Source organism: Hesperophylax consimilis, chromosome 4, assembly GCF_061612785.1.
Source record: "Hesperophylax consimilis isolate HC1 chromosome 4, BYU_Hcon_1.0, whole genome shotgun sequence".
Taxonomy (NCBI): Eukaryota; Metazoa; Arthropoda; class Insecta; order Trichoptera; family Limnephilidae; genus Hesperophylax; species Hesperophylax consimilis.
Genome location: NC_142839.1, coordinates 18573812 through 18599955, shown reverse-complemented (window position 1 = coordinate 18599955; position 26144 = coordinate 18573812). Strand labels below are relative to the sequence as shown.

Below are 26144 nucleotides of genomic sequence, written 5' to 3'. Positions count from 1 at the left end.
AATAGGTATTGAAAATAGACTTTCATTTCCTATAGCAAGCAATGTCATTGAAAACGACTTTTACATGGACGACCTATTAACGGGAGGAAATGACGTTGAATCGTGCCACCTTCTAAAACAACAGGTAATCAGTTTACTAAAATCTGCAGGGATGAATCTAAGAAAATGGAGATCGAACGTGGCAGAATTATCTTCCGAACCAGGTCAAGATATGCAAGGATTGATATCTAAAGAACCCCAAGAAGAAAAAATACTAGGATTAATCTGGAACAGTGAGTTTGATTACTTTTCATACGGAGTGAAAAAACCAGTATGTACCGTACAAAGCAAACGGCGGATATTGTCAAGTATCGCCTCAACGTTCGATCCTTTAGGACTGCTAGGACCAGTAACGGTTGTAGCAAAACTAATTATGCAGAGATTATGGATATCTAAGACTTCCTGGGACGAAGAAATACCCGAGGGAATATTAAAAGATTGGGAAAATTACATGAAAAATTTATCTCAAATAAACCTGTTGAAAATAAAGAGAAGAATCTTGTGGGGTCAAAACGGCCTACAAATCCATGGTTTTTGCGACGCATCGGAAAAGGCCTACGGAGCCTGTGCGTATCTAGTATCCAGGGACGCCGAGGGTAAGATGCACTCTCAGTTAATATCTTCCAGGTCCAGGATAGCGCCATTAAAAAACATATCCCTGCCAAAATTGGAACTTTGTGGTGCGGTGCTGTTAACGAAATTATTAAAAAACATCAAAGAAGCGCTCAACATGGTTGAGGTGGATACATACTACTGGTGTGACTCTACCATCGCACTATGCTGGATAAGAGGACAGCCAGCTAGATGGAATACCTTTGTGGCCAACAGGGTTGCCGAGATACAAGAGGCCGGCGATCCCGCCCATTGGCGACATGTTTCATCGCAGGAAAACGCCGCTGATATTTTATCAAGAGGAGTTACAGCAAACAAACTATTACAAGCAGATATTTGGTGGAAGGGTCCAGATTGGCTAATAAGAGAGGCCGATCACTGGCCGAAGCCAGAAAATTCCTGTATAAATCCTCCAGAGATAAAAACCAAGGCGGTATGCGTGTCTACTAATGTCACGGAGTGGGACATCTTTTCAAAAGTTTCCTCTCTCAACAAGCTAAAGAGAGTAACTGCATATATATTGCGTTTCTTTAATAATTGTAACACAAAAAACTGTAAATTAACCGGGAGGTTAAGCGTGCCGGAGCTGGACAATACATTGTGTAATGTTTTTACCGTCTACCGTAGCTTCTTAACGAATTAATATTTTGCTCGTTTGGTTTTTATTTGGAATTTCTCGCGGTTTATCAACCCTTCAATCTTAACGAATTAATATGTCACGTTGTGTCAATTTTTTGTTTCGACAGGGATTAATTCATTGAAGGATCCTTTTAATTGGTTGTGGTAACTTTGGTTCTTTTTAGATGAGGCGTGTTACATTCTGTATGGTTTGAAAATAAGACAATGACCGACTACCCTGATTTTAACTACCTTTTCCTACCTTGTTTGCTCGCCCAAACGTTTCAGGATGCTGCAGTCGATAATGTGCTAATATAATGAGACAATTAATTACAAATTAAGTACATGAAATTCACTATAGACAATTCGATTCAAGATGCACAAAATTCTAAGTTAATGATTTGACTATGGGTTGTTAGTTTTGTGAGTTATTTCTATGAGTAGGTATTTTCGGGAATAGCTAGAGACAAAACATGTGTTGCTTTCGATTGGTCTCCGTCCAAATCCCATCCATCAACGTGACCAGCTCGAGAGCAGCCAAGTTGATGGTCCAATCCCAACACCTCCAGAAATGAATTGAATATCGCTCAGCGACAGATGAAATAATGACATGTTTTGCCTCCTGCCGGAGGGTGATGAAGGTGGAATGTGGGTCCTTGGTGGTAACTGTTGATGTTGATGTTGATGATGAATGATGAAGATTCATCTTATACCGTTAGGTACAAGGGCTGCTCCGGTCCGGTGGCATGATAGCCTGGTGTCAGGAACCATTTGGGTCACGTGGGTAGCGCGAGGTCTAGGTCGCGTCAACCTCCCCCAAATCGATGATGAGTTAAGCTTCGCCAGCATGTCGAAAATTAGGAGTCCACTCTACTAACCTCAAACATAAACATATACTGAAGTGGTTTGCATCAGCAACGTCAGGAGTTCGGGAGTCCCGTGAACACCCCTCTGGTTTACGCTCGTAAGAATAATGATGAATTCAGCTTCAGTTTGTTCGGCTTCGCCTCTGCAGTCACGCTACTCCAAATAGCTCCTGGCTCCAGTTTATACAGCTTCTCGTTCCAGTAGAGGTAATGACACATATTTATCATATGTACAATACAGAACATACTTCAAGTCTTTCGTCCACACTCAAAATAGTCATGTCAATATTTAATTTGAATGGGGCGTCCATCCGACATAACGAGTGTTTCCGAGACGGGAGATTTTACCCCACTTCAAAGTCATGGTCACTCGCTCTATCGTTTGTCACCCTCCGCTCGCTTCAAATATCAAAGAATGGTAGAAAATGATATCCTCGACTTCCGGCGCTAAGGATCGGGGATACTGGAATCATCAGGTCGTGAATCTGAAATCATCCGATCTCCGTCAGCTCAAACGGTTTCAGTCGGAGTCAATTTCCAACCTAATTCTGGATGACTTCTCCTCCTATAGTGGGGTAAGTACTTATTGAATTTAACAGGAAGGACGTCAGGAATCGCCGAAACAACTTCATATTCGTCACGATCCCTTCGTTCTGTCAGCGAGAAAATCCTCCCCATACGCCAGACAAGAATAGCATAGCCCTTATCCGCTTTGTTCCTTCGTCTACCAGCTAACTCAAGTAGGAAAGCCCATTAGCAATTTTCGTTCCCTTCGATTTGAACTCAGTGAAAGCGTCCTCTCACCAGCTGAAAATACTCGAAACAGGGGTCTATTCAGGGTGACTATCTAAGGCTGGTCCGCCAACACCTTCGACAGAAACCGGTGCCTTTTACGGGAATAACTCAACCACACCTGAGCAGGGTAAAAACCGGCGCTACTCTACTGAAAATAGACTTTATCTCGGTATCCAGGGTTATCGACTTTGCTAACACAAAAGTCCCTATTAGGCAAGCCAATTACAAATTTCGTTCCCTTCGCTTTTGTCGCTTTGGTAAGATAGGACAGCCTACGGAAAATTCGTACACTCCGTCCCCGCCAAACTTATGAAAAATGAAAATCTCACTTGATAGAATAGGAATGCCAGACAGATGAATTCTCTCGGCGGCTAGCTTCAACCCGCTGCGTTATCCCGGTTCAAAAATGAATGAAAAGAGTGATGTTTGAATAAGTTATATGTAATTAAATATATTTTATGAATTCCGTATAGAATAAGTTGAATTCCCAAGGAGGATACGACAACTCATTGTCAAATAACAGGCATTGAAGCATTTAATTAACCGTTCTATCCGTTACTATTCCGCCCATAGGTATCTGATTGTTTCGACTAATAACCGTTCTATCCGTTACTATTCCGCCCATAGGTATCTGATTGTTTCGACTAATAACCGTTCGCCGGACTATAAAAACACTGCATAAATACAATGGTTTGTGTTCTATAAATTTTGGCGCTAAATATAACTACTGGAGAATTATTAAATCATTTTAAATTGCATAAAATAGTCTAACTCATAAACAATGTCTATTGTTGGATGATCTAAAGCGGTTTCAGGGTAACCGTTCGTCGTCCTTTTTTTTAATGGCCAGGTCTCGTAATTTATGGCCTCCTTTGCTAACGGGTACCTATAGTGCTCAAGTTAAATACCCTTACTTCAAAATACAATTGAATTATTTGGTTTACATTAGGGAAATAAGTGTTAATAATTAGATTATAATAGACTTACCGATACATCTTAGTGTCAACAATCCAAATAATTATAAAGAACAAACACAGTCACATGCAGTAAAATACTCATGCTGTTAGAAAACCACACCTTCTACAATAAATGACTTTAGCTGCGTTCGCGTCCCGACGATTAATTCTTGTTGACGCGCTTCCTAGTTTTTACCGACTCGACTATCCTAAAACGCTGACCGATCCTGATTATTCCTGACCGTCTCCCAGACCTTGAAACTCTGACCCCCTTGACTCTATTTCCCGCCTCCCAACGTTTTCAAAACCTGACTCTCTTGAACCGCTTTTTTCACCCTCGACTATCGACTTTCTTCTTCCGTTCTTCAACGCTGACTGTCTCGACCGTCTCCCCGCGCTTTCAAATCCAGACTCCCCCTCCCCAAACCAACCCCCCCAAATCACCATATGCGATTTCTAATTTATGTCTCCTGAATTCTCGAAATTTCGTGTATCCAAGGGCAGAAACGCACTAAAAACCCTCATCAATTATGTGCTCTAGAACCCATCACATTAATTTAAATCGTTTCAAAACCAATAAATTGTTACTTCTCAAGTAAAATGTCCAATTCTTTGTTCAAAAGAATGTAACAAGACTCTTCCAGTCCAGTGGCGTGTTGGCCCACCAGTTTTTAGCCTCTTTTCAAATTACCAACCTAATTCTAGAATGTAGTAAATAATTATGATGTGATAGTTTTATTTTTTAAATCTTCTTGCGAGATTTTAATTTAATTAGGCAAATTCCAAACTCGTCCTGTTAAAATGTTATTTACCTCGCTATTCATAATTATAATTCGTCTGAATCCTTAGAAAATTACGTAACTATATTTAACGGCGTATTTCATACTTAGAAAGCCACTTAGTAGCATTGCTCAACCTAGTTGAATTGTTTCTTATCGATCTCGTTAGGTTTTTTTTTCCTATCCCCCCCCTACTCTGGCAAATCCATTACTACCCCACTGAATAAAATCTAAGAATTCAAACGACCATCACGGAGGTCTGTGACGATACAGTGCATGTTCCTATTTTTTTCTCTACCCTAATAAATCTAAACACTTGTTTCTAAAGCAGCTTTAAGGCCAACATCTGGTAAACCCCTACTTCGTGAAATCAACTGAAAAATTCTTTCTAACCATAATAAATCAACAATAAAAAAAAATTATCCCAGGGCGAGTCCATCACAGCTCCCTTCTGGAAAAATAATAGTGGGAGTAGATACGGAGATAAGCTATTGTCAGCTATTATTGTTCCATCACCCTAGCAGCAGAACACGTTTGAACTCGCCGATAATACATTTTTTTTTCCAAACCTTCCTAGGTTTCACTTGCTCCCCACTGCCCTGTTGTTAATGTTTTAAAATTGTTAAAACTCCTAATCCCTTTTACTTTTTATTTTATTTTTTTATATATATTTTTTTTTTCTACGAAAGATTTCCCAATCCGCCCCTGTCTCGCTCGACGTTCTTATCTTTTTTTTCCTTGGCCGAACGCTATCAGTTAAACCTCTGGTAGGTCCGTTATGGGGCCCTTTTTGTTAACTTTTTGTGTGTTCCTGCCGTTGTTAATTGTTTTATGACTGAGCATACAGTAACCAAGATCTTGAGAGTTATTTCGCACTAATTATTTGCATTTTTAAGCGTTGGGTAATTTGTTTTGATGTTTTAATTCATGTGAATAGGACTCCTTCTATATGAACAATCTATTAGTGTACCTATATGTTTTGCGGTAATTCAGTTCCGTCTAATTAGAGTGGATAATCTCTTTACCAATTTAATTGATAAATTATTTCTCGTAAAACCGTGTGCCTTATTTCCTATTCCTCCTTACAGGACGCCTGATAATAATAATTATTATTATTGAATAATTTATATAGCGCCGTTTTCGTGAAAAGCTAACTCAAGGAACCTAATATTGTAGTAGCTACTAATATTTTGATAAGAGTTTTGTTGAACAACTGAAAAGCATCAGGGAAACCCTAGGTATAAATATGTTTATATGTAACCATATTTTTTTTTTTTTATCACGAACTCTTTATTCAATACGCAACTTTTATTAGAATATTAACACTCGTGTTTCTATTACGTTTCAGGAATCCTATTATTATTCAACCGTTTTGAATTGAAGGCCCCGATCGACTCTGGATTTTACATTCGAAATCTGATTAAGATGAGTTAGATTATTATTTTTATTAATTATGTTGATCCCTCCGTTTATTATTGTAGTACATATATATTGTTTAATTTGAAAGGAATATTATTGTTTTATTTACAAAACTTAATCACTGATTCACGCCGTAATGTCCTCATCATCACTTTATTCAATTAGCAAGTTAGGTTATATCAAAATTGAATCAATTTATTGTAGATATTCACTGCACAAGGACACGGCCTTCTTTTCATGGAAGAATACCCGTTAGGTAACGAAACATAAATACTCTACCAGTGCGCACTTTTATTGTTCACTGAATTTTTACTAACATTTCAAGATAATATAAACTTGTTCCGTCGACCCACTTATAAATGGTCAAGTTCATAGTAAGTGACGTAATAAGCTATTATTTGCTCTGCCCCCGGGAAGAGGCTCCGGTCTAGTAGTACAATACATCTTTGTTTAGATTTTACAACCGTCTTAGGCCCTAGGGTCTTTCTCACCGTACGTCTATTATTGACTTTAAAATGTTTTGTTTAAATTGCACTCTCCCTTCCGTCTCCCTTTTTTTTGTTGTTTTTTTCTCTCCCCAAAGTAAAACGGGTATGTGCCTAGCATGGTGGTCGAAAAAATCCTAAATGCATGTACTAAATAATTTCAATGAATAAAGAAACATAAAAAAAGTTTTATCTGTTAATTCAGTCCTTATCGGAGGTTGGACATCAGCCTCTAGAATGAACTGGGTTTGTGTCTACTACTTGAAGAAACTATTTTCTCCCTCCACAATGTAATACCTTTAATAACTATGTCTTATCGGAGGTTGGATGACAATACAAAATTTTTTCTTTTACAATTTTATTTAAAATTTAAATAATCTACTTTATTCCCTACTGATAAATTCACGGATATTTTTATTACGGATACAATTTTATTTGGAGTTTAAATAACCTAATTTATTCTCGGCTTATAATTCACGGATATTTTTATTTCGGATATTTAGCATTTAAAGCAAATAAACTAATGCGCTGGTTTAGGTCTACTACTGACGGAACTATTTTCTCCCTCCACAATGTAATACCTTTACTCACTATGTCCTATCGGAGGTTGGATAACATCATTAAATTTCGGTCGTATATTTTTATTTGGAATTTAAATAAACTGATTTTTACCCTACTGATAAATTCACGTATAGCTCAACTATTATTGTAGAAATTCACTACCTTCCGCAGTTTTGTATTTAAAATACTGAACTGTTTGCCCTGGCTTTTTTATATATTTTTTTTTTCCATTGTCTTGAACCAAACAGAATGTAAAACATTTTAAAACCCCACCTCCTGGTCCAACGGCATCACTGTAATGTTTTTAATGTCTCCCCTAAGTTCTTATTAACGGATTAATCTTTTGTTAGGTTTGATTTTCAACTTCTCGCGGTTTATCAACCCTTCAATCTTAACGAATTAATATGTCACGTTGTGTCAATTTTTTGTTTCGACAGGGATTAATTCATTGAAGGATCCTTTTAATTGGTTGTGGTAACTTTGGTTCTTTTTAGATGAGGCGTGTTACATTCTGTATGGTTTGAAAATAAGACAATGACCGACTACCCTGATTTTAACTACCTTTTCCTACCTTGTTTGCTCGCCCAAACGTTTCAGGATGCTGCAGTCGATAATGTGCTAATATAATGAGACAATTAATTACAAATTAAGTACATGAAATTCACTATAGACAATTCGATTCAAGATGCACAAAATTCTAAGTTAATGATTTGACTATGGGTTGTTAGTTTTGTGAGTTATTTCTATGAGTAGGTATTTTCGGGAATAGCTAGAGACAAAACATGTGTTGCTTTCGATTGGTCTCCGTCCAAATCCCATCCATCAACGTGACCAGCTCGAGAGCAGCCAAGTTGATGGTCCAATCCCAACACCTCCAGAAATGAATTGAATATCGCTCAGCGACAGATGAAATAATGACATGTTTTGCCTCCTGCCGGAGGGTGATGAAGGTGGAATGTGGGTCCTTGGTGGTAACTGTTGATGTTGATGTTGATGATGAATGATGAAGATTCATCTTATACCTTTAGGTACAAGGGCTGCTCCGGTCCGGTGGCATGATAGCCTGGTGTCAGGAACCATCTGTGGTGGTAGTAGGAGATTTTCAAACATTGTTGGGTTATTCGTAACCCGGGAATGTTTGTCTTTCTTTTAATTTAAAAAAAAAAAAAAAAAAAAAAAAAACATTTTTAAATAAATTAAGGATGGGTTGTTTCAGAGAGTATGAACAAATCTTCAAATTTCAAAGTTAATTTTCAAGTTCTGTGACAGTTATTTTCAAGTTCTGCTATTATTTCAGTTCTGTCAAGTAACTGGCCTATAATGATGTAATATCAGAACTTGAATAGGACTTTCACAGAACCCGAAAATGAATGTTGAAATTAGATGAATTGTTCAAATTCTATGAAACCACCCTTCCTAACTAAGTCTTGACTTGAAATTCCTTGTTTTTTCCATTGTGGTCTTCAATTGTGTTTTTCATTACATTGTACATACTAAAATTAAATTACTTACACAAAAAACACACCAAAAATCAGATACATGTCAGCAAGTATTACAAAAAATAAATATTTTATAGTAAGACAAACATTCCTATGATAAGATAACCTGTGATTCCTCCTGCTAGTAAAAATCATAATAAGCAGAAAATTTGGCTATAGTATTGAACCTGAAACCCCTGGGAGGTGGGAACCCGTCGCTTTGGACTGCTCAAACATTTATAAAATTAGGTGATTTACCTTTAAAGTATTAGTTTTCTTCATCTTTCTATCTTTCTGTGCCTGTTTAATAATGCCAAATAAAACATCGGTGCAAACAGTGCGCTCGTGAGCCTCGTCCAATATCAGAATGGAATATTTCATAAGGAGAGGATCCAGCATGGCCTCCCTTAGCAACATACCATCCGTCATGTATTTTACTTTAGTTCTCTGCGAAGTCAAATCTTCAAAACGCACCGTGTATCTGGAAATATAAACAAATGCATAAACTACATTCATACCGTCTTCCTAATTAGATTCTTACATGTTCGTTCAACATTGGTGTGGTAAAGCCGGCCTTGAGCCTGGTTTAAGACCATTTTAACCAAACAAATTGTTGTGGTTTTGCGAACAAACTACCTCTAAACTCTAACTAGTCAATTTGTTTGCAACTCATAATATAATCTCATAGAAATCGTGTCACCCTTACTGTCATGGTGAGAAATATGATCTAAACAATGTTAGAAAGAAAAATTACCACGCTTTATATTCAAATCTAGAAGTTAACCACAGAAGAATTAAAATGTACACCTTAATGAAATCAAAGGTTCCATTTGTGAAAAAAATTAGGAAACTTTATGAATGCTCTAGACTCTTTTTTGTGAAAAAAAAATTCTTCCTGTGCTTTTGAGATGTGCACAAATCATTCTCGAGCAAAAACCATATCTGATGTACTTTCTTTATATTCGCAAGTACTCAAAAATCACTTATTATTTCAATATATACAATTACTCACAATGCTTTTTGCTACCCGAAAATGAACGTTAAAAACAATATAGTGAGACGGCGAACGCAGAAACACATAAGTGAATGAAGGACAACCTAGTGGCAGTACATACATTGTATTCTACTACGCTGCTCGCTTGTTTGTTCGTCGTGAAGTAGAGGAAAAGCGGCCCACTGACAGCGAACATATCCGCAGTGAGCAGTCTGAGCATGACGTCACGCGATTTATCCGGCGGACATTCATAAATGCTCGTCGCTCGTCTGACATTATGCTTGCCGCGGACGTTAGCCCGGAGTGAAAGAGGTCGAAAAAAAAATTTCTTCGAATTTCAAAAACCCTATATCATGTAATGTTGCTGTAGATAAATAGCTGTTGAAAAATATTTTTTATTTTTTTTTGACATATGATCTTCAGGTGGCGCAGAGGACCTGAAATTTTGAAAAAATGATCGATTCTAGAAATTTTTTAAAAATTTAAATCAAAATTATTATCATATTTAACTTTATTATTTGCATAAGGAACATTAAGAATATATATTTTTTTTAATCATTTCAGCCTTCAGTCGTGTCATATGCGTATGGGGTAGCTCCCTGAATTCCAGAGGAAAAGCGTAATTTTGTTTAGAATTTCGGCATTTCTTTTCTCGATTTTATTCTTGTTCGAATATATCTATCGCGTGCTGTACTTCCGCAAACAGCCAAGCTAGCTTCAGTGACCAGCTTCACACCTCTCTCCACAGCCTGTGTGTGACAGGGTAAATTTTCAATCCGGATATTTATATCTTCGCTCATAATTTTGTCCCATAATTCACTGTCACCGTATTTTTTTGTGAATGGTGGCTCGAATATTTTTTCGGTCTTCCAGTTTATCAAATCATAATAATCGTTGGCTTCGAAGTTTAGTTTTTGAGTCAAGAATGTCCTTACTTTTTTCTCCTTTTCATTTTGTCGGCCTTTACGAATTCTTCTTACTGCTAATTCTTTTATATGCTGTCTTTCGTCTTGTAGCATCGCTAATAAAATATTTTCAGAATGAGCGAAGAAAGAGTTCCGCTCGATTATTCGAAAAACAATTGTTTTCAGCTCATATTTTAAATAGGAGCATCTTTTTATCATACTAAGGACATGTTTCGGACCATCTTTACATGAAGGTTTTGTTTTTATGGTGAACCATATTGGCGCATACACTTTTATCACAAACGTAGCAATCTCAACCAGACTATGAGTTGGAAACTTTGTTGCTACATCAATATTCTATTTGCACAGGTTAGCCAACGAGAGTTTACCAGCTTTCCTGGTTGCTTATTAGCCAAATCAGTTTTTACGCTGCCTTGTGTTACAGCTTGACAAATTTCATACAGACATTTTTGATCATTGCTTAGAATTTTCACGTCAATATCGGGTAAGACTGTCGTAATTTTATCAAATTTCACCACAGAGAGGTCTTCACAGTGCTGTAACATCTTGCCAATGACTCCTGCGAACGTATTGGGACCTGAAGTACTGCCATCCGAAGTATTAAAAAGATGACGCAGTGGTAATTCGTTGGCATGCAACAAACATATAAAGCAGTGTAATGGTCTATTTAAATGTCTTTCAATCAATGCAATTGCTCCATTCTTGAAGCCCGTGTTTACAGCCGTTCCATCGTCTTGTCTTTCCGACCATCAAAATATAACCACTTATTTTACCGTCAGAACTCCCGAAGCTCGAAATCTGCCTTCTTTGCAACTCTTCTCGAACTTTTCGGCACTCGCGTCGTAATTTACTTCTATCTATTACTTTTGAGAAATCTTGTTTAGAAATAAAACCAATATCTTGAAGAACTGCACCTGCGATGGTTGATGCTGATCTGTCGGAGACACCAGTCCTGTCACAGGCAGTGGCAAGATTTTTTAATCGATGCCTCATCTGATTTGTTTGTGATTTAGATGTGGATGACGTGGAGTATGCCGGAAAAAGTGTATAAAATTCTGGATCTTGATTGCTGTCTGATAATCTTACACTATCATCTGAGGTCTCTGAAGTCTCTGGCGAGGTGCTCAGAGGTTTCTCAACAGTCTGTTTTTGAAGGAATTTATTTTGCCTCATCAGTCGTAATTGCCTACGCTCCAAAGCCTTGGTTGCCACTATATCTTTTGAGCCGATATACATTTTGCGGCTACTTCTCTGATCTTGCAGGAATTCTAGCTCCTTCTTGGGTATTTTCACTAAACATTTACAAAAATCGACACAAATGCACTTGCGAACAGCAATATCAAAGAGTTTTTTTGTTGCATCTTCATAAAATTCAGTTTTCTTTTTAGGTACTCGACATTTCTTTAAGCATTCGTACTTGTGATAATACTGGGTTAGTTTAGTTACAATTTGAGGTTCAGTTACAATAGGAATAGACGCTTTATTCCACAACGTAATTAGATCAATTGCAATTATTTCACATATATCTTCCACAGAAGGATCTTTACCATTTGATAACCACTGCAAGTCATTTCTAATAAACAAATAATACTTTATTACATCCGAATAAGTTGGCAACACATTGTCTTTTAATTTTTCTGGGCCACCAAACATAGAACACATTGATTTTTTTCTTGTTTTAGGCATATTACAAAGAAATCACAATCAAGTTTTCGCAGCAGTTCCAACGAAAGTGCACTCCGCGCTAATGTCAGTTAATTACTGATTGACTGCAGCTGTTGTTACGCAAAATAGTGTCGAAGGGTGGGGGGAAGAGGGGTAAGTTAGATGGCTTAAACTCAAATACATTTTGTGACGTTTAAGCTGGATTAGATGATGTGCTTGTTTACTAACAAAATCTGAAAAACACAATTTTTTGTAGAACTTTAGGGTCAGTGCGCCACCTGAAGATGAAGTTGGAATTTGATGATATTTTGTGTACTTTATAGGGTACTACCAAGGCACCCATTGGTAATATAGGAAACACAAAATTTGAAAAAAAGTTTTTTCACTCCGCCCTAGCGGACGTGCTCCCCGTCAGTGTGTTCGCAACTGGTGTCACGATATACAAATGAAGAGCGTTCATAATAATATAGCTGTTTCACCCATGCAGATATTCTTTGAATTGCGGTCTATTTCTAATACGTTCCTTTCTATTTAGCTATGAATGATGTTATTTGTAGCCATTTCACTCTTTCACACATTTTCATTGTGCCTATTCTTTTCTTATGCATTTCGTTATTTGATTTCAATCTGGAAACAGCAACGCACTATTTTTTTTTTTCAATTAGTATGAACATACCGCATCTTTGTATTTTTGACAATTCATCACCTTTCCAAAACTGATTTTAGTTTGTGGATAAATTTATAAATATTCCATTTATTTGGGTTTTATTGCAAAGCAGAAATATATACAAATTATCCGACCTTCTGAAGTGTCCATGAGAAATATAACGATCAATATGCCAGAGGCCTGAGTGGTTAGGGTATGTACCTAACACTCCCAGTTTGTAAATACTTACACAGAAAAACTTAAATTCTAAAAATGTGTAGAATATATTATATACCCAACAAATTCTCCAAGGGTGGTTTTCATCTCCTGGGCCACCCTCATGGCCACAGTGATGGCGGCCACCCGGCGGGGCTGCGTGATGCCCACCATGCCGGGGCCCTCCATGCGGGCCTCGTGGATCAACTGCGGGATCTGGGTAGTCTTGCCGCTACCCGTCTCCCCAATTATAATTACCGTGTCATTTTTCTTTATTTCTTCTAATAACCTGAAATAACAACGATAGATACAGAAATAGTGACCTTTTGCACAAAAGAAATAATACACGGGCACATTATGGTATAGGCAAGTAAGCAAAACACAAGTATTTGTATCATGTTTTCTGGTGCAGCCAGAGGCGGATTAACTGTTGAGAGCGCCCTAGGCAAGCACCTCATCGGCACCCCTCTAGCGACCACATATTATAAATTTTAACAAGTACCTAAAGTAGCCGAATTTGTAGTTAGGTGGGTTTTACGTGAAAATAAAAATTTCGTGGGAGGGGGGGGGGGGGTGGCTAGAGAATTTCAGGAAAATAAAATTTGTCCCGAAAAAAAAAATTAATTCATGGGGGGGGGGGGGTGGCTAGAGAATTGTTTAAAATTGATGTTTTTACGTGAAAATTATTAATAACTACTCTGAAGTAGTCCGACCAGTCGCCTTTTAGATTTTTTCAGCGCCGATTCTCGTTCTGAGTAGCCTAAATGGCGATATATCGCCCTCGTTGGCAACACTGCCAGCTATCTTTTTTTTTACATACCAAGTTTCATCACAATCGGTTCAGTAGTTTTTTTGCATGAAGAAGTAACATATACCTATACAAACACACACATATACACTTTCGCAGTTATAATATTAATAGGGATAATTAATAAAACATAAAAAATTTAAATGATCAATTATTTATGTAAAGGAATAAGTACTCACTAATAAGTACCTACCTAGAAATGCCTAGGATCCCTTTGTGTTTAAATTACGAATTTTATTTTATGCACTTTTCAAATGTCACTTATGTGTTGTCTTGGTTACACTTAAACAGCATTTATTTATGAACAGCATTGTGTACTCGCTATGTGGCTGACTGAGTGACTAATAAAAATAATGTAATTTTTTTATATAAAAAAGGACGACAAATAAACTTTAAATGTCGTTTCTTTGTACTTCAGAGCAACGCATTGTTTTATTTGTCTTATAAAACGATATTTTTAGTGAAGAAAAATGGAAAAGTTACGATTCACATTTATCTACAGTGTTAGCAGCATTGGGTGGAAAAACCGGTGTGAACTGCATAACTTCAATCGAGTCACCCGATGAACATTTATTTGATATTCCTGATGATTTGAAACTTGCAAGAAAACACACCGCCATAACAACTACGGACGTTTTTACTAAAATTCAGAATTCTCTAAAGAAAAAAACATCAAACACGGAAAATATTTATTAACCGGTATTTCAATGGAAGATGCTCCAAGGAACTAGCATCATTGATCCCCTCGGCACCGGTGCATAGTCGGGAAACACACCAAACGCGCGCCCAACATATGTACAGGGTTGACATTTGTCATGTGACAAATGCTTCTACGACTCGTTATTGTGTTCAACAGCTCGGCTGTGGAACGATTTGCCGGGCTCTGTGTTTCCTCCTTCCTACAACATGGGTCTCTTCAAGACCCACGTTCACTCCTTCCTCTCCTCAAAAAGACCCTCCACACAGCATCTTCAAAAATGACAGAGGCCCTGAGGGAAATTATTTTCCTCAGAGCCTCTTGTGTTGGGTTAATGTAAAAAAAATATAGGAATTACCTTAACTTTTGAGTTTTAACTTTAAGTTTTAATTTTAACTAAATTTGAGGAAAATTTACTTAGACGAAGGTGGGAATTTACAATTTGGTGAACAATACCTGGACGAAATTAAACATGATACGAGACTTTCTGAAAATAATAATAGTAAGGGTAGTGAAAATAAAAATCTAGGAAAAACAGCAGAAAGATTTTTACTCGAAAAGTTTTCAGGAAAAACATCAAGTGTTAACCAATGGTTCAATGATTTATTTATTTATTGTTTGAAACACTTACAGAGTGTTAACTTATTAAATTATTACATTAATATTATTGCGTGGGAATGTGCACAGATATTAACACTCCAATTAAAAATGTTCACAGCATGCGTAAACAAGGTTCAGTTGTTACTAGGCGAAGATGCTAGTAGTGAGAAAAAACAGAAATAATAATAATCAAAAAGAAATATAAAACATGAATATAAAACACGAATATAAAACATGAAATATAAAATATAGTGAGTGTACAGAGAAAGATGAGGAAGAAAAAAAGGAGAATAATAAAGCTAATAACTGTTATAAACAAATTATAACTGTTCTCCATGACATATTATGGTAGAAGATTGTTAATTTGTTTTTTAAAATGTGCGAGACTGTTTGCGAATATATTTATAAGGTCGCATTCAACTGTGTTGTACAGACGACACATTCGAAACAGTGGATTGAAGTATGCAATATTGTTATTAATTATTTCAATATGGAATATATTTTGACTCCTTAAATTAGGTATGTCTATTAGGAACTTTAATATGTATATATATGTATATATTTTTTTAACCTTACTTATTCACATTTCTTTGTACATATAATGTATAATAGAAAATAGTATATAATAACATAATATAAAATAACAAATTGTATGTAATAACATAATAAGAAAACAAGAAATGAAAACCCACTAAGGCACTGCCTGAGTGTGGGTAATATTAAAACAAAATATTATATTTCCAAGTATCCAAAGTATAAAATAGACTTAAAAAAACATAGTATAAAAAGTAAGTATTACAAAGGTAGAATAAGTGAATAGACTCGGTAGAAGACGCACTGTGAATTGCGTTAGAAAATTCCGAATCATCACTTTTTAATTTAGAAAAAAATGTCTCAATATGTTTCGTATGCTTTATAATATTTTGATTTTTTTCTTCTTTTTCCTTAGCCTTCCTTTTATAAGCTGCACCACTAGGTTTCTTCTTCAATTCACTCATTATTTGGGTAATGAACTAAAACGCAATGTACTAATTAATTCACACAAATACCGCTGCGAGTACGTAATCAATAGAAGCGCGCGTAACCAGCGACATCCAAGCTGAAAGTGATGAGTGTGACTGTCACCCCGTCATCCGTTCGGAAGTCCGGTGCCGGCCGCTTAGCCCCTGCCCCCGCTGCGCCCTTTGCCCTGCAATCTAGCAACGCCCGCGAACGAATCCACGAGCGAGTGGTCTTCTATTAAAAAATCATGCGATGGAGGCATGGAGGAATAATCAAGAAGGCGAGTATGCTTTGGAAGCTCTGCATCTCTACAGAAGTAAATAATCTTTTATATTGTGTAAGCAGGTGCATACTTACTTACAAAATTAAGTTTATATATATTTTTTTTTTAATTCTAGGGGCGCCCGCCGGCGCCCCTTTGTAACTGGCGCCCCTAGGCACGTGCCTACTTTGCCTTAGGGTTAATCCGCCACTGGGTGCAGCCCTGTTAGCTCAGGACCCCATCAGGGTGGCCTGATTTAAGCCCCCGCATTCCGAATTTCTAACGATTTATAACATATTTCTCTTTACAACTTGTTTTTAAGTTCCTAAAAAAATGCGTTATTTTTTACGATAATATTATTTTATACGAAAAAAATTGGAAAGTAAGCTACTAAAATTATTACTCACACATTTTGTTCCATGATTTGATATTTTATAAGTATGAAAAAATTTACAGTATATCTTTAAAAGCAACTTAAGCATTTGTCGAGAGATTTTTACTCTATTTCGAACGAGTCATGTTTTATTAAATACTAGCTGATCTGTACCCGGCGTTGCTTCTCTACTTTCAATAAATACAATATCCATGTTTTAAGTATATATAAACTTTCCGGAAGAAATTCTCTAAATGATAGTTATCGTTTTTCAATATTAGTGCGCTCCTTCTAAGATTTGTATTTACATATCTCCCTTTCAAACCATCTTTGACGCTTACTACAGAACCTTAACAATACTCATAACATGTGATGGCATCACCATCACACACAAGTATATCAACAGTTCCAACCAACAATATCAGATGTGCAAATTGGTAACTTTGTGTTGGAGCTGTTTAAAGCTTTGTTTCTATGTGGCAGAATTTTCGTGTAGGTATTCATTTCGAGTGTTTTAGAGAGAAAGAAATATGTTGTTTTGATTAAAATTTATTCAAAAATATGGACCACAACTGTGAACACCTCTTATGTAAAGCTGTCAATTTGAACATCTGGACTGTCAATATATTTTAATTAGACTTAGTTTGCGTTGGCTTCTGAATAATTCCAAACAGGTAAAGGTTAAAAAATATATTATCTTACCTTCCTCGTACAGCATAAACTGGAAGACTTCGCCTGTGGTCGAGAAGTGATACGGTAGTGGTATTATTGTTGGGTAAACATTTTTGTTTTGTATTGGAATTAGAGGTTTTATCCAACTTCACCCGTTTAGTTTGAAAAAATAGTGCTTTTTCTGCTTTTTTAGGTTCAAATTTTCTTTTATTGCTGTTGTTGTCAACGGAAGCGTATTTTGAATCCATCTTCAAAACACATCTGAAAACATTAAGATTTGTCTGCTGGGATGTAACGTTCTATAATCACTTTTATAAGATGACAAGTGTTCACTCACGTTAAATTTGAAAAATATCAATAAACACAGAAGCTCAAGTTTTATACAGAGCACGTGAGGAAAGGCTTTTTCGCGTATCTGACGTTTGACGTTAAGCTTTTGACAAGTAATTTTTCTCGACCATGCTTGCCATGCTTGTTCTTCCTCTTCGTTCTTCGCAAATTGTTACTAATCTCACACCAAACAGAGATACACTATTTATCTGTGAACTTGGGCTAAATTGTCGTGATGTTCGATTTGGCATAAAAGACCTTTCTTCAATGTGAAGTGAGATACGTGTTATATAAATAATAGAGATAGATCGCAAGCTGTCAAAATAAACTGATAACTGGCGGTTCTTCTGCAAAGTACAGAACCAAATAGAAAACACGGAAAATACTGATAAGAAAAATGAAGTTGATATCACGTTAATAAAACAATAAACTAATAAGACCACCGTATCAGATCAGATTCGTCTATTCCTTGCTAAACATAGGACGTATTTTAAATACCGGATACGTTCACATCTTCAGTAAGTGAGTGCTTTATCTTAAAATAAATTTTGTACAGAATCTTTAATGATTTATTAATATATACTGTAAACTAGTCGAATACCGCTGCATGAAAAGGCTCTCTAAAAAACTATACTTGATTTCAACATAAATATCTAATGGAGACAACTCTTTAAGTCGGGTGTTCGAGTAAACATGCACAAAATAGGTTTTAGGGTGTTAGTTTGGGTTATTTTAATAATTTATGCGTATTTCCTAACCTTCAAACTTAACTTTGATTGAGAAAAATTGAACTTAATGCACCTTTTACCATCTCCCATGACATAAATAGTTATTTCTTGTAGTAATTAAGTTGAAACCAAATGCTATTTATATTTTATCAAAGATACTTTTAAATTTAGTAAATTTTCGAGGACCTGCGAATGTCTTTTTAAAATTATGTTTTTTTACTTTTAAAAACACTACTAAGGCCCAGCTGTTTCATCCTAAAGTCTTGATCTAGCCAAATTTTGTTTTTCCTCTTGCCTATAATTTAAGCCTCTTATTTTTCTCTGTCTGGAATATTTAACCTGTGCTTATAAGTTAGAATATGGGTTAAAACTATGAGTATTATATGTATATATAATTATTATTATTTATTGGATAATTTGTATAGTGCCGCTTTTGTGAAATATCACCTCAGGGGCGCATAAACTCATAGTTTTAACCCACATTCTAACTATATATATATTTATAGAAAGTGTGCCTGCAAATTGTATTTATTCAATTCAAATAAAAATGTAGTATTAAAGACGGGTTGTTTCGGAGAATTTGAACAATTCATCAAATTTCAACGTTCATTTTCAAGTTCTGTGAAAGATTTTTTAAAGTTCTGTTTTAATTTCAGTTATGTCAAGCACCTAGCCTATAATGATATCATAACAGAACTTGAATAAGACTTTCACAGAACCTGGAAATGAACGTTGACATTTGATGAATTTTTCAAATTCTCCGAAACAACCCGTCCTAAGTCTAAGGCCGGGTTCCCACTACGCCGGACCTGCAGATCTGCCAGAAACCGGACACCGGACAAGAGTGTTCACATTACACCGGAGCCGGAGAGATAATGGGAGAACATCGCTTCAGGATTCGAAAGAAAGGCCAACTTTCCTCACTGTGTTGGAGCAGTAGATGGCAAACATATTAGAATTTTTAAACCAGCCGAGAGTGGTTCTATGTTCTTCAATTACAAGGAATATTATACTTTTGTATTAATGGAAGTTGTTGATTCAGAGTACCGATTTATTTTTATTAGTGTGGGCTCATATGGCAAGGAATGCGATTCTACTATATTAAAGGATAATTTTGGAAATTTTGGCAAAAGATCAATGATGGTACTTTAAATGTACCAAAGCCTAGACCGCTTCATGAAAACTTGCACGAGGAATTACCGTTTATACTAGTTGGCGATGAAGGCTTTGCTTTAACACCTAATCTCCTACGTCCGTATGGAGGTACACATTTGAATACTGATAAAAAGATTTAAACGAGCAGGGCGAACACGTATACTTTCTTCAAAAAATGCGAGCCGATGACGAGAGGGGAGCCCGGAGCGCGGGCGCGGCGAGCTGGGACAGCCGGATACCGGCACAAACTCGTTCACATTACTCCGGTCCGGTGGTTCTACCGGCACTTTCGCAGTGACAAAACGCTCGGTAAAAATGCCGGGCTCGGCAAAAATGCCGGACCCGGGATAATGTGAATAGCTACATATAAATTGTACAGCCACTAGCCCTTCCGGCAGTTTTACCGGCCCGGCAGATCTGCCGGTCCGGCATAGTGGGAACCAGGCCTAAGGATAAACTGAGATTGAATATTTATGCTAATACTCCAATGTCTCCGGAGAGTAGCAATAGTTATAATATTGACACTCAATCAAACCTATTGAAAACTCGGAGAGCGACATTCTCTTCTATTAAATTATTGCACTGTCAACATGATCTACATGGTTAACTTGCCTGGCCCTTTCCGTTTACCTCAATTTATAACATATTGTAATTATTGTGGTACCAGCATTATAACTTTCTCAGAAATATTAACAATAATAAGCCTAATTAAGTTCATTGTTTATCTTTACTCATGTTTGTTTGTACAGCAATCATTGTGATGAGAACTGATAGTGATAATGTACAACATAAAGATAAATATATAATCGTAAGCACTACGTAATGTTTACCTACTGATAAAATCATAAATCAGCAACGCATTTTCGAAATTCAACTTCTCTCTCTCTTCTCTCAAGAGTTCTCTGTTTACAAAATCAACAATAGTTTTCTGAAATATATCAAGTGCACATATTCTCACTGCTTACATACCAATCTGTACGAATAGGTATTTAATGTTAAAACAGTAATAATTATGATAATGCATTAGCAAAACAAGTGTGAAAAAAGGTTTTGGCGAAACCGGAATTTGAATTTTGCGCCAATTGACTGTTATCAATTGCTTTCAATTGTTAGATTCTGTTTTTAAATTTCTTATGGCGTGACTTGGCATGACTTATTATTAATAAAATTCTAGTAATTTGAAAGTTTTTATAATAAAAATAATTAATAAAAAAATTTAAATGTGAAAAATTGTACAAACAATGGCCGTTCATGCTCTTTTTCACTGGGGTTTCAGAATTCGAGGGAAGGTATTATATTTATATACCTATTTCATAAAAAATTTCCCTCTTTTCCATTTTCCATCATGAGTTCCCTCGTTTTTATTTTCAAGTCCTTTTCATGCAAACACACATTATTTTTTTAAGTAAACAACCATGGACCTAAAAGGGCTTATTAGTTTCACGGTAAACAAGACACTAATTTCGCCATTTTACAAATAGTAGGTAGGTATACCTAACAAGAATAACTGACAAATCAATAAATGCAACTGCTTTCTAGTCGAAAGCCGAAACCAAACTAGGGAAAGCGCAACACAATATTGCATAACGTGAGTTGCAAGGTTCAGCTGCCAGCGCGGGCGTAGGTCTCGGCCAGTCTCGGTGACACTCGTCAATCTCTGGAAGCCACGTGGCATCAAACATTCTACTATCACTGCCATTGATATACCGATCGCGAAGCGCAAAGATAGTCTTATTTTAGCATTAGTTATTGGATTGTGTTGTTTTGGTTTTTTGTATGAAGTATATTTTGCTAATTCTATAACGCACAAGACGGGAATATCGGGGTGCTCTACGACCATATTTTTTGTAAGATTGTCTTATTTTCTCATCTTTTTAATGAGGGTTCACTGCACAAAAATGCACTTTAGAGAAAACCGTGTACAAATAATATCACCATTTGAATTATATCTTACTGTTTTATTTTTATAAGTTGATTCACTTTTCTTTATAAAATTACAATATTTTTTTGTCATCTAGATTTTTCCGGGATTATTTTGGCAATTTTAAAACTGTAATAAGTCTGTTTAAGCTACTTAATTTTAGACGTATGGACACTTTTCTACAAATAAACATACATTGATTTCGAAAGATCGTTATTTTATCGACTAAAGCAAGACGTTAAATTTTGAAAATTAATATTATTTTCTTATCATAATAAAGGGTTACCGTTGGTCGATGCGCAGATTTGTAACATTTTCAAAGGTGAATTTGTATACAACAAATATTTCAAATCATAAAATGATACAGTATGAACAATCGATAAATTATCTACGTATCGTACGTATAATAATTTTGTTTTTACTTCAAATAAAATTACTAATAAAGAACCGAACACGCATTTTGTGACAAAAATCCCTTAATTTGACTATTTATTTATGGTCTTACAAATTGGTATAGTTCAAGACATTATTGAAGCATTAGAAATAATTTATGACCAAAAAATATATTTTTAAAGTATATAACAGTAATTAATTTCGATTCGCGTTTGTGCATTTTTATTAACTCGGCGCAAGTCCCCTCGGCGACTGGGCGGCGAGCGGACGTTTCATCTGTGCCAGTCTAGTTAATAACATTTTAAAGAAATTCCTCACTTAAAAATGGGGAGGAAAATACCCTTCGAAAAAAGGTTTAATAGAAAACACAAATTACGAAATCAAAAACGTACGTGGGAGATATATTTTCAGAAAAAACAAAGGTTAGTGAAATTTTATTATACGTGTACATTGTACGTACTTTATACGCTACAGGGTTTTTCGAACGAATCAGTCAGAATATGGATATATTTTTTATAAAATTTAGCGATAATTTTGTGTTGTTTAATTTCCAGGGAAAAGAATGAACTATGGGCTATCATGAGTTTATGTCTGTCATCGATGTTCCATGCATAAATGTTAAAACTTATGCCAAAGTACATAAAACTGTTTGTGATTGGTGGTCAAAAAGTGCCACGAACCAAATGAATTTTGATTCGTGATGTGCGATTCAAATCATGTTTTTGTTCATAATTTCTATTATATTGTCCAATTCACTATTACATTGGTATAATTCAACTAATTTAATATTTTTTGTGTTACTTTTTGTCAGTTTCATAATGTCATATTGTGAATTGAGCCTCTTGTTTTAGGGAAAAAAACGAGGTTATTTTTGACATTATATTACCTATGATTTTTCAATTGATATTTACCTTGTGAATTTAATAACATTTCGAAAATTAAACAATAGTGAGGTCTTTCTACCTCCGTTAACCATGAAAACAAATACATGAAAGTGATACAATATTATGCAATCACTTAACTACATATGTTAGAAAATAGTTGGAAATAAAACCTAGTTTTAACACATATGCTACTTCAGTTGTAAGGAATAAAACCTATTTTCAATATCATACTTATCAAACCAAGTAATACTTAAAAGATAAGTATTAGAAATAAAACTTACTGGTAATACCTATCATACAAATGAATAAATATGTAAAACGCGAGTTTTTTTTACTCACTTTTGTAAAACCTATGTAAAATAAATTTAAAAAAAAAACAAATGAATAACAATATTTGAAAAATAAAAAAATAAATGTAAATTTATATACCTCCCTTTTAATATCTACTATGTCAACGCACTGCATTTGTATTTATTTATGTTTACGCACTCCGACATATAATTTACGAATATGTATGTAACCACTTATTAGGAAGAAAGCTACAACCGAGAATTCAACAACAACAATTGTTATTTCATCGGAACCATGCTGTAGGCTTCTTCAGCTGCGCGAGGTGTACGGCCCGTAGTGGAATAAATTTGGTATTTCTATCTCGTTCTAAAATAACGTCCGATTGCAAGACTGTCTTTTGACGAAATTTGAATTCTCGGCCGCTGGTTAAGAAGCCTTAATTACACTATTTTTAACACTCATTAGTAGTGATGTTCGTAGATTTACATATTTTTATAAGATAATCGAAATGAAAATTATGGATTTTAAACCTTTTATTTCCGTTTTTGATCAAAGTAATGTGGATGTTTTTTTTTCTATTTCTAAAGGACAATGTTAAGAAAATTACTAAAGCAGACCAGAAGTTGTCAAAGATGTTTCTCAGATTACCCTCCAGAAAATCCGGTGTCGAGAGTCTTTAGAATATTGGGAAATGATTTAAAGAAGGCCGCAGGCAAACTGACAAACAAGGAACCCAATCTTGAACACTACGAACACGGCAATACAGATTTGGATAACTTCCCAACTCATACGGATGTGGTTGTTATTGGAGGGGGGGTCATGGGGTCCTCCATAGCCTACTGGCTGAGAGAGATGTCTTCTGGAGTTCTGGATGTGGCTGTCATTGAAAAAGACCCAACCGTGAGTATACAAAATACGACTTGTGTTATTCCAATTGTCCTACTTACACCCTTTCATGTTATTAGTACAATTTCAAAAAAGTTATCTATCTGTTTTACTTCTACCATCATGTAGAATCACCTCCCAAGGTAAAGCGCACTTTACCCCCGGACACCTGTATTATTAAGTGTTGAAGTAGGGGTGGAGGCGTGACTAAGGATTAGTGAAGATTGGGGTAGGAGATAGAACAGACGGTGAATGTGAACATGTCCAAAGATGGGACTTTGTTTTATGTCGATTCCTTACCCTTATGGACCCAATGAGACAACGGGCTTATTTTACATTCGGTTAATTAAGCACAGCAAAGATAGCAGTTATCGCTAGAATTTCGCACCCGGCGAGCGCTCAAAACCAACTCAAGCCCGTGATATCTCAAAGATGGCAATTATCTCCAACAATGTTGCCCATATTTCAAATGCTCATGGTTGCTCCTAATTTATATAGCTCAATGTGAACAACCTCGAAATTCTGCCTAAACCTTACGAATGCTGTCCAGGGGCTGAACTATTCTAATTACAGCCAATTCTGTTTTTACACAGTTTTGACATAACATGGTCAACAAAACCTAATGGAGATATCCATTCTTATTAGAAATCTTCCATTTTCCTTAATGTACTGAAAATTTTAAACACAATTTTCTATGGAAAGTATCCACGTGTAAAAACAAAATTTTAACTAATTGCCTTAAGAATTGAATTCTGTTTTAATTTTCATCTTGTTTTCCAGTACTGCGAATCATCTACTGTCTTGTCGGTTGGGGGAATAAGACAGCAATTCTCTCTTCCGGAAAACATTGAAATGTCGCAGTATGGTGCAGAATTTTTTAGAACAATAAAAAAACGATTGGGCATCGACATACAATTCACTCCAAGAGGTTATTTGTTGCTTGCCAATGAAAACAGTATTTCCATTTTAGAGGAAAACTTTAAGACCCAGAAGAAATACAATGTTAAGAATGAAATGCTAAGTAAAGAAAAAATAAAAGAAAAGTTTCCTTGGTTGAATTTAGACGATATTGTTGGAGGTATGTAGATTTTTTGAAAATATCTAAATACATAAATAAAGTGCAAATATTGAAACACAGTTGTTGTGATATAAAACTTTTATTCCTATGTGAAGACTTTTTTTGTAAGATTACTGTTTTTAATTTCAAATGTTTATTTGCATTTGCACCATGGAGTAAACACTTCACTAAGCCGGGTTCCCACGAGGCGTGAAACACTAGCTTGAGGCCTTCATGGAACACTACCCATGTTGTGTTGTGTCGTGGGTTTTCCGTTGTCGTTACAATCAGCGTGGTGGCTCACGCCTCAGATCAAACATGTTCATTTTTACCATGAGTTCACCTCTACCGTTGCAAGATTGATGTCAACGAGACAGTGAAAGTGTGGTTTCTAGAATTTTTTGCTGTTATTGATGTATTTATTAATTTTATTTTTTAATTTCCCATATTTATATGGTAGAATATAATAGAATAAAATAATATCCAGTAGAATTTTAATAATAATAAAAAGTTTGCCCTATTCTCAAAGTTGGACCCTCTTCATTTTTCAAAACCCGTTCTCTGGTTTGGGGGTTGGTGTTTTAGTTGTGTGGTTCTGAGATGAGGTGATAAAAGCAATTCAAAATAAAATAAAAAATTCTGCCGGATATTTCCTATTTTCGTAGTTGGACTGTTTTGTTCTGTTTAATGTGGATGACTTTATATTAAAACACTGATTGTATTTTATGAGATAGACTTTTATTCTTGTGACGGTTATACAGAGAGCTTGTTAGCATGACCACAGACGACAATACAATGTGTTACAATCACGTCTAGCACTAGTGATGTGCGATACCAATAGTGATGTTACATCCCCTTTCTTTATTTATAAAAACAATAACAATTTAAATACATTGACATTAGACATTATACCTATCCGGTTGTTTGACCACTCTACCATATCTGGTGATGTAAGGGTTGTTCATATTATTATTTTCTCCCACCTGTCCCTCATCTCCAGCTTCTGCCTCTTCAAGTGCCGGATCAGATCG

At 35.7% G+C, this 26144-nt stretch overlaps 2 protein-coding genes across 4 annotated transcripts in view; one reads left to right on the top strand and one right to left on the bottom strand.

Annotated features, from left to right (window-relative positions):
- The window catches only part of ath (ATP-dependent RNA helicase DHX33), a 35306-nt gene extending 17367 nt beyond the window's left edge, over window positions 1–17939 (bottom strand). Inside the window, exons 1-4 of one of the 2 annotated variants that reach the window (XM_089651456.1) lie at window positions 17807–17939; window positions 17500–17730; window positions 13135–13344; window positions 8867–9089 (exon numbers count right to left, since the gene is read on the bottom strand). In XM_089651456.1, coding sequence (XP_089507582.1) covers window positions 8867–9089; window positions 13135–13344; window positions 17500–17717 — 651 coding nt within the window. In that variant the 5' untranslated portion in view covers window positions 17718–17730; window positions 17807–17939. Of the gene's footprint in view, window positions 1–8866; window positions 9090–13134; window positions 13345–17499 lie in introns of both variants that reach the window. The other variant, XM_089651455.1, reaches the window with a different exon arrangement.
- A 149-nt stretch (window positions 17940–18088) lies between these two features.
- The window catches only part of l(2)37Bb (FAD-dependent oxidoreductase domain containing lethal (2) 37Bb), a 24168-nt gene continuing 16112 nt past the window's right edge, over window positions 18089–26144 (top strand). Inside the window, exons 1-3 of one of the 2 annotated variants that reach the window (XM_089651453.1) lie at window positions 18089–18317; window positions 23759–24071; window positions 24837–25134. In XM_089651453.1, the coding sequence (XP_089507579.1) occupies window positions 23763–24071; window positions 24837–25134 (607 nt within the window). In that variant the 5' untranslated portion in view covers window positions 18089–18317; window positions 23759–23762. Of the gene's footprint in view, window positions 18322–23758; window positions 24072–24836; window positions 25135–26144 lie in introns of both variants that reach the window. The other variant, XM_089651452.1, reaches the window with a different exon arrangement.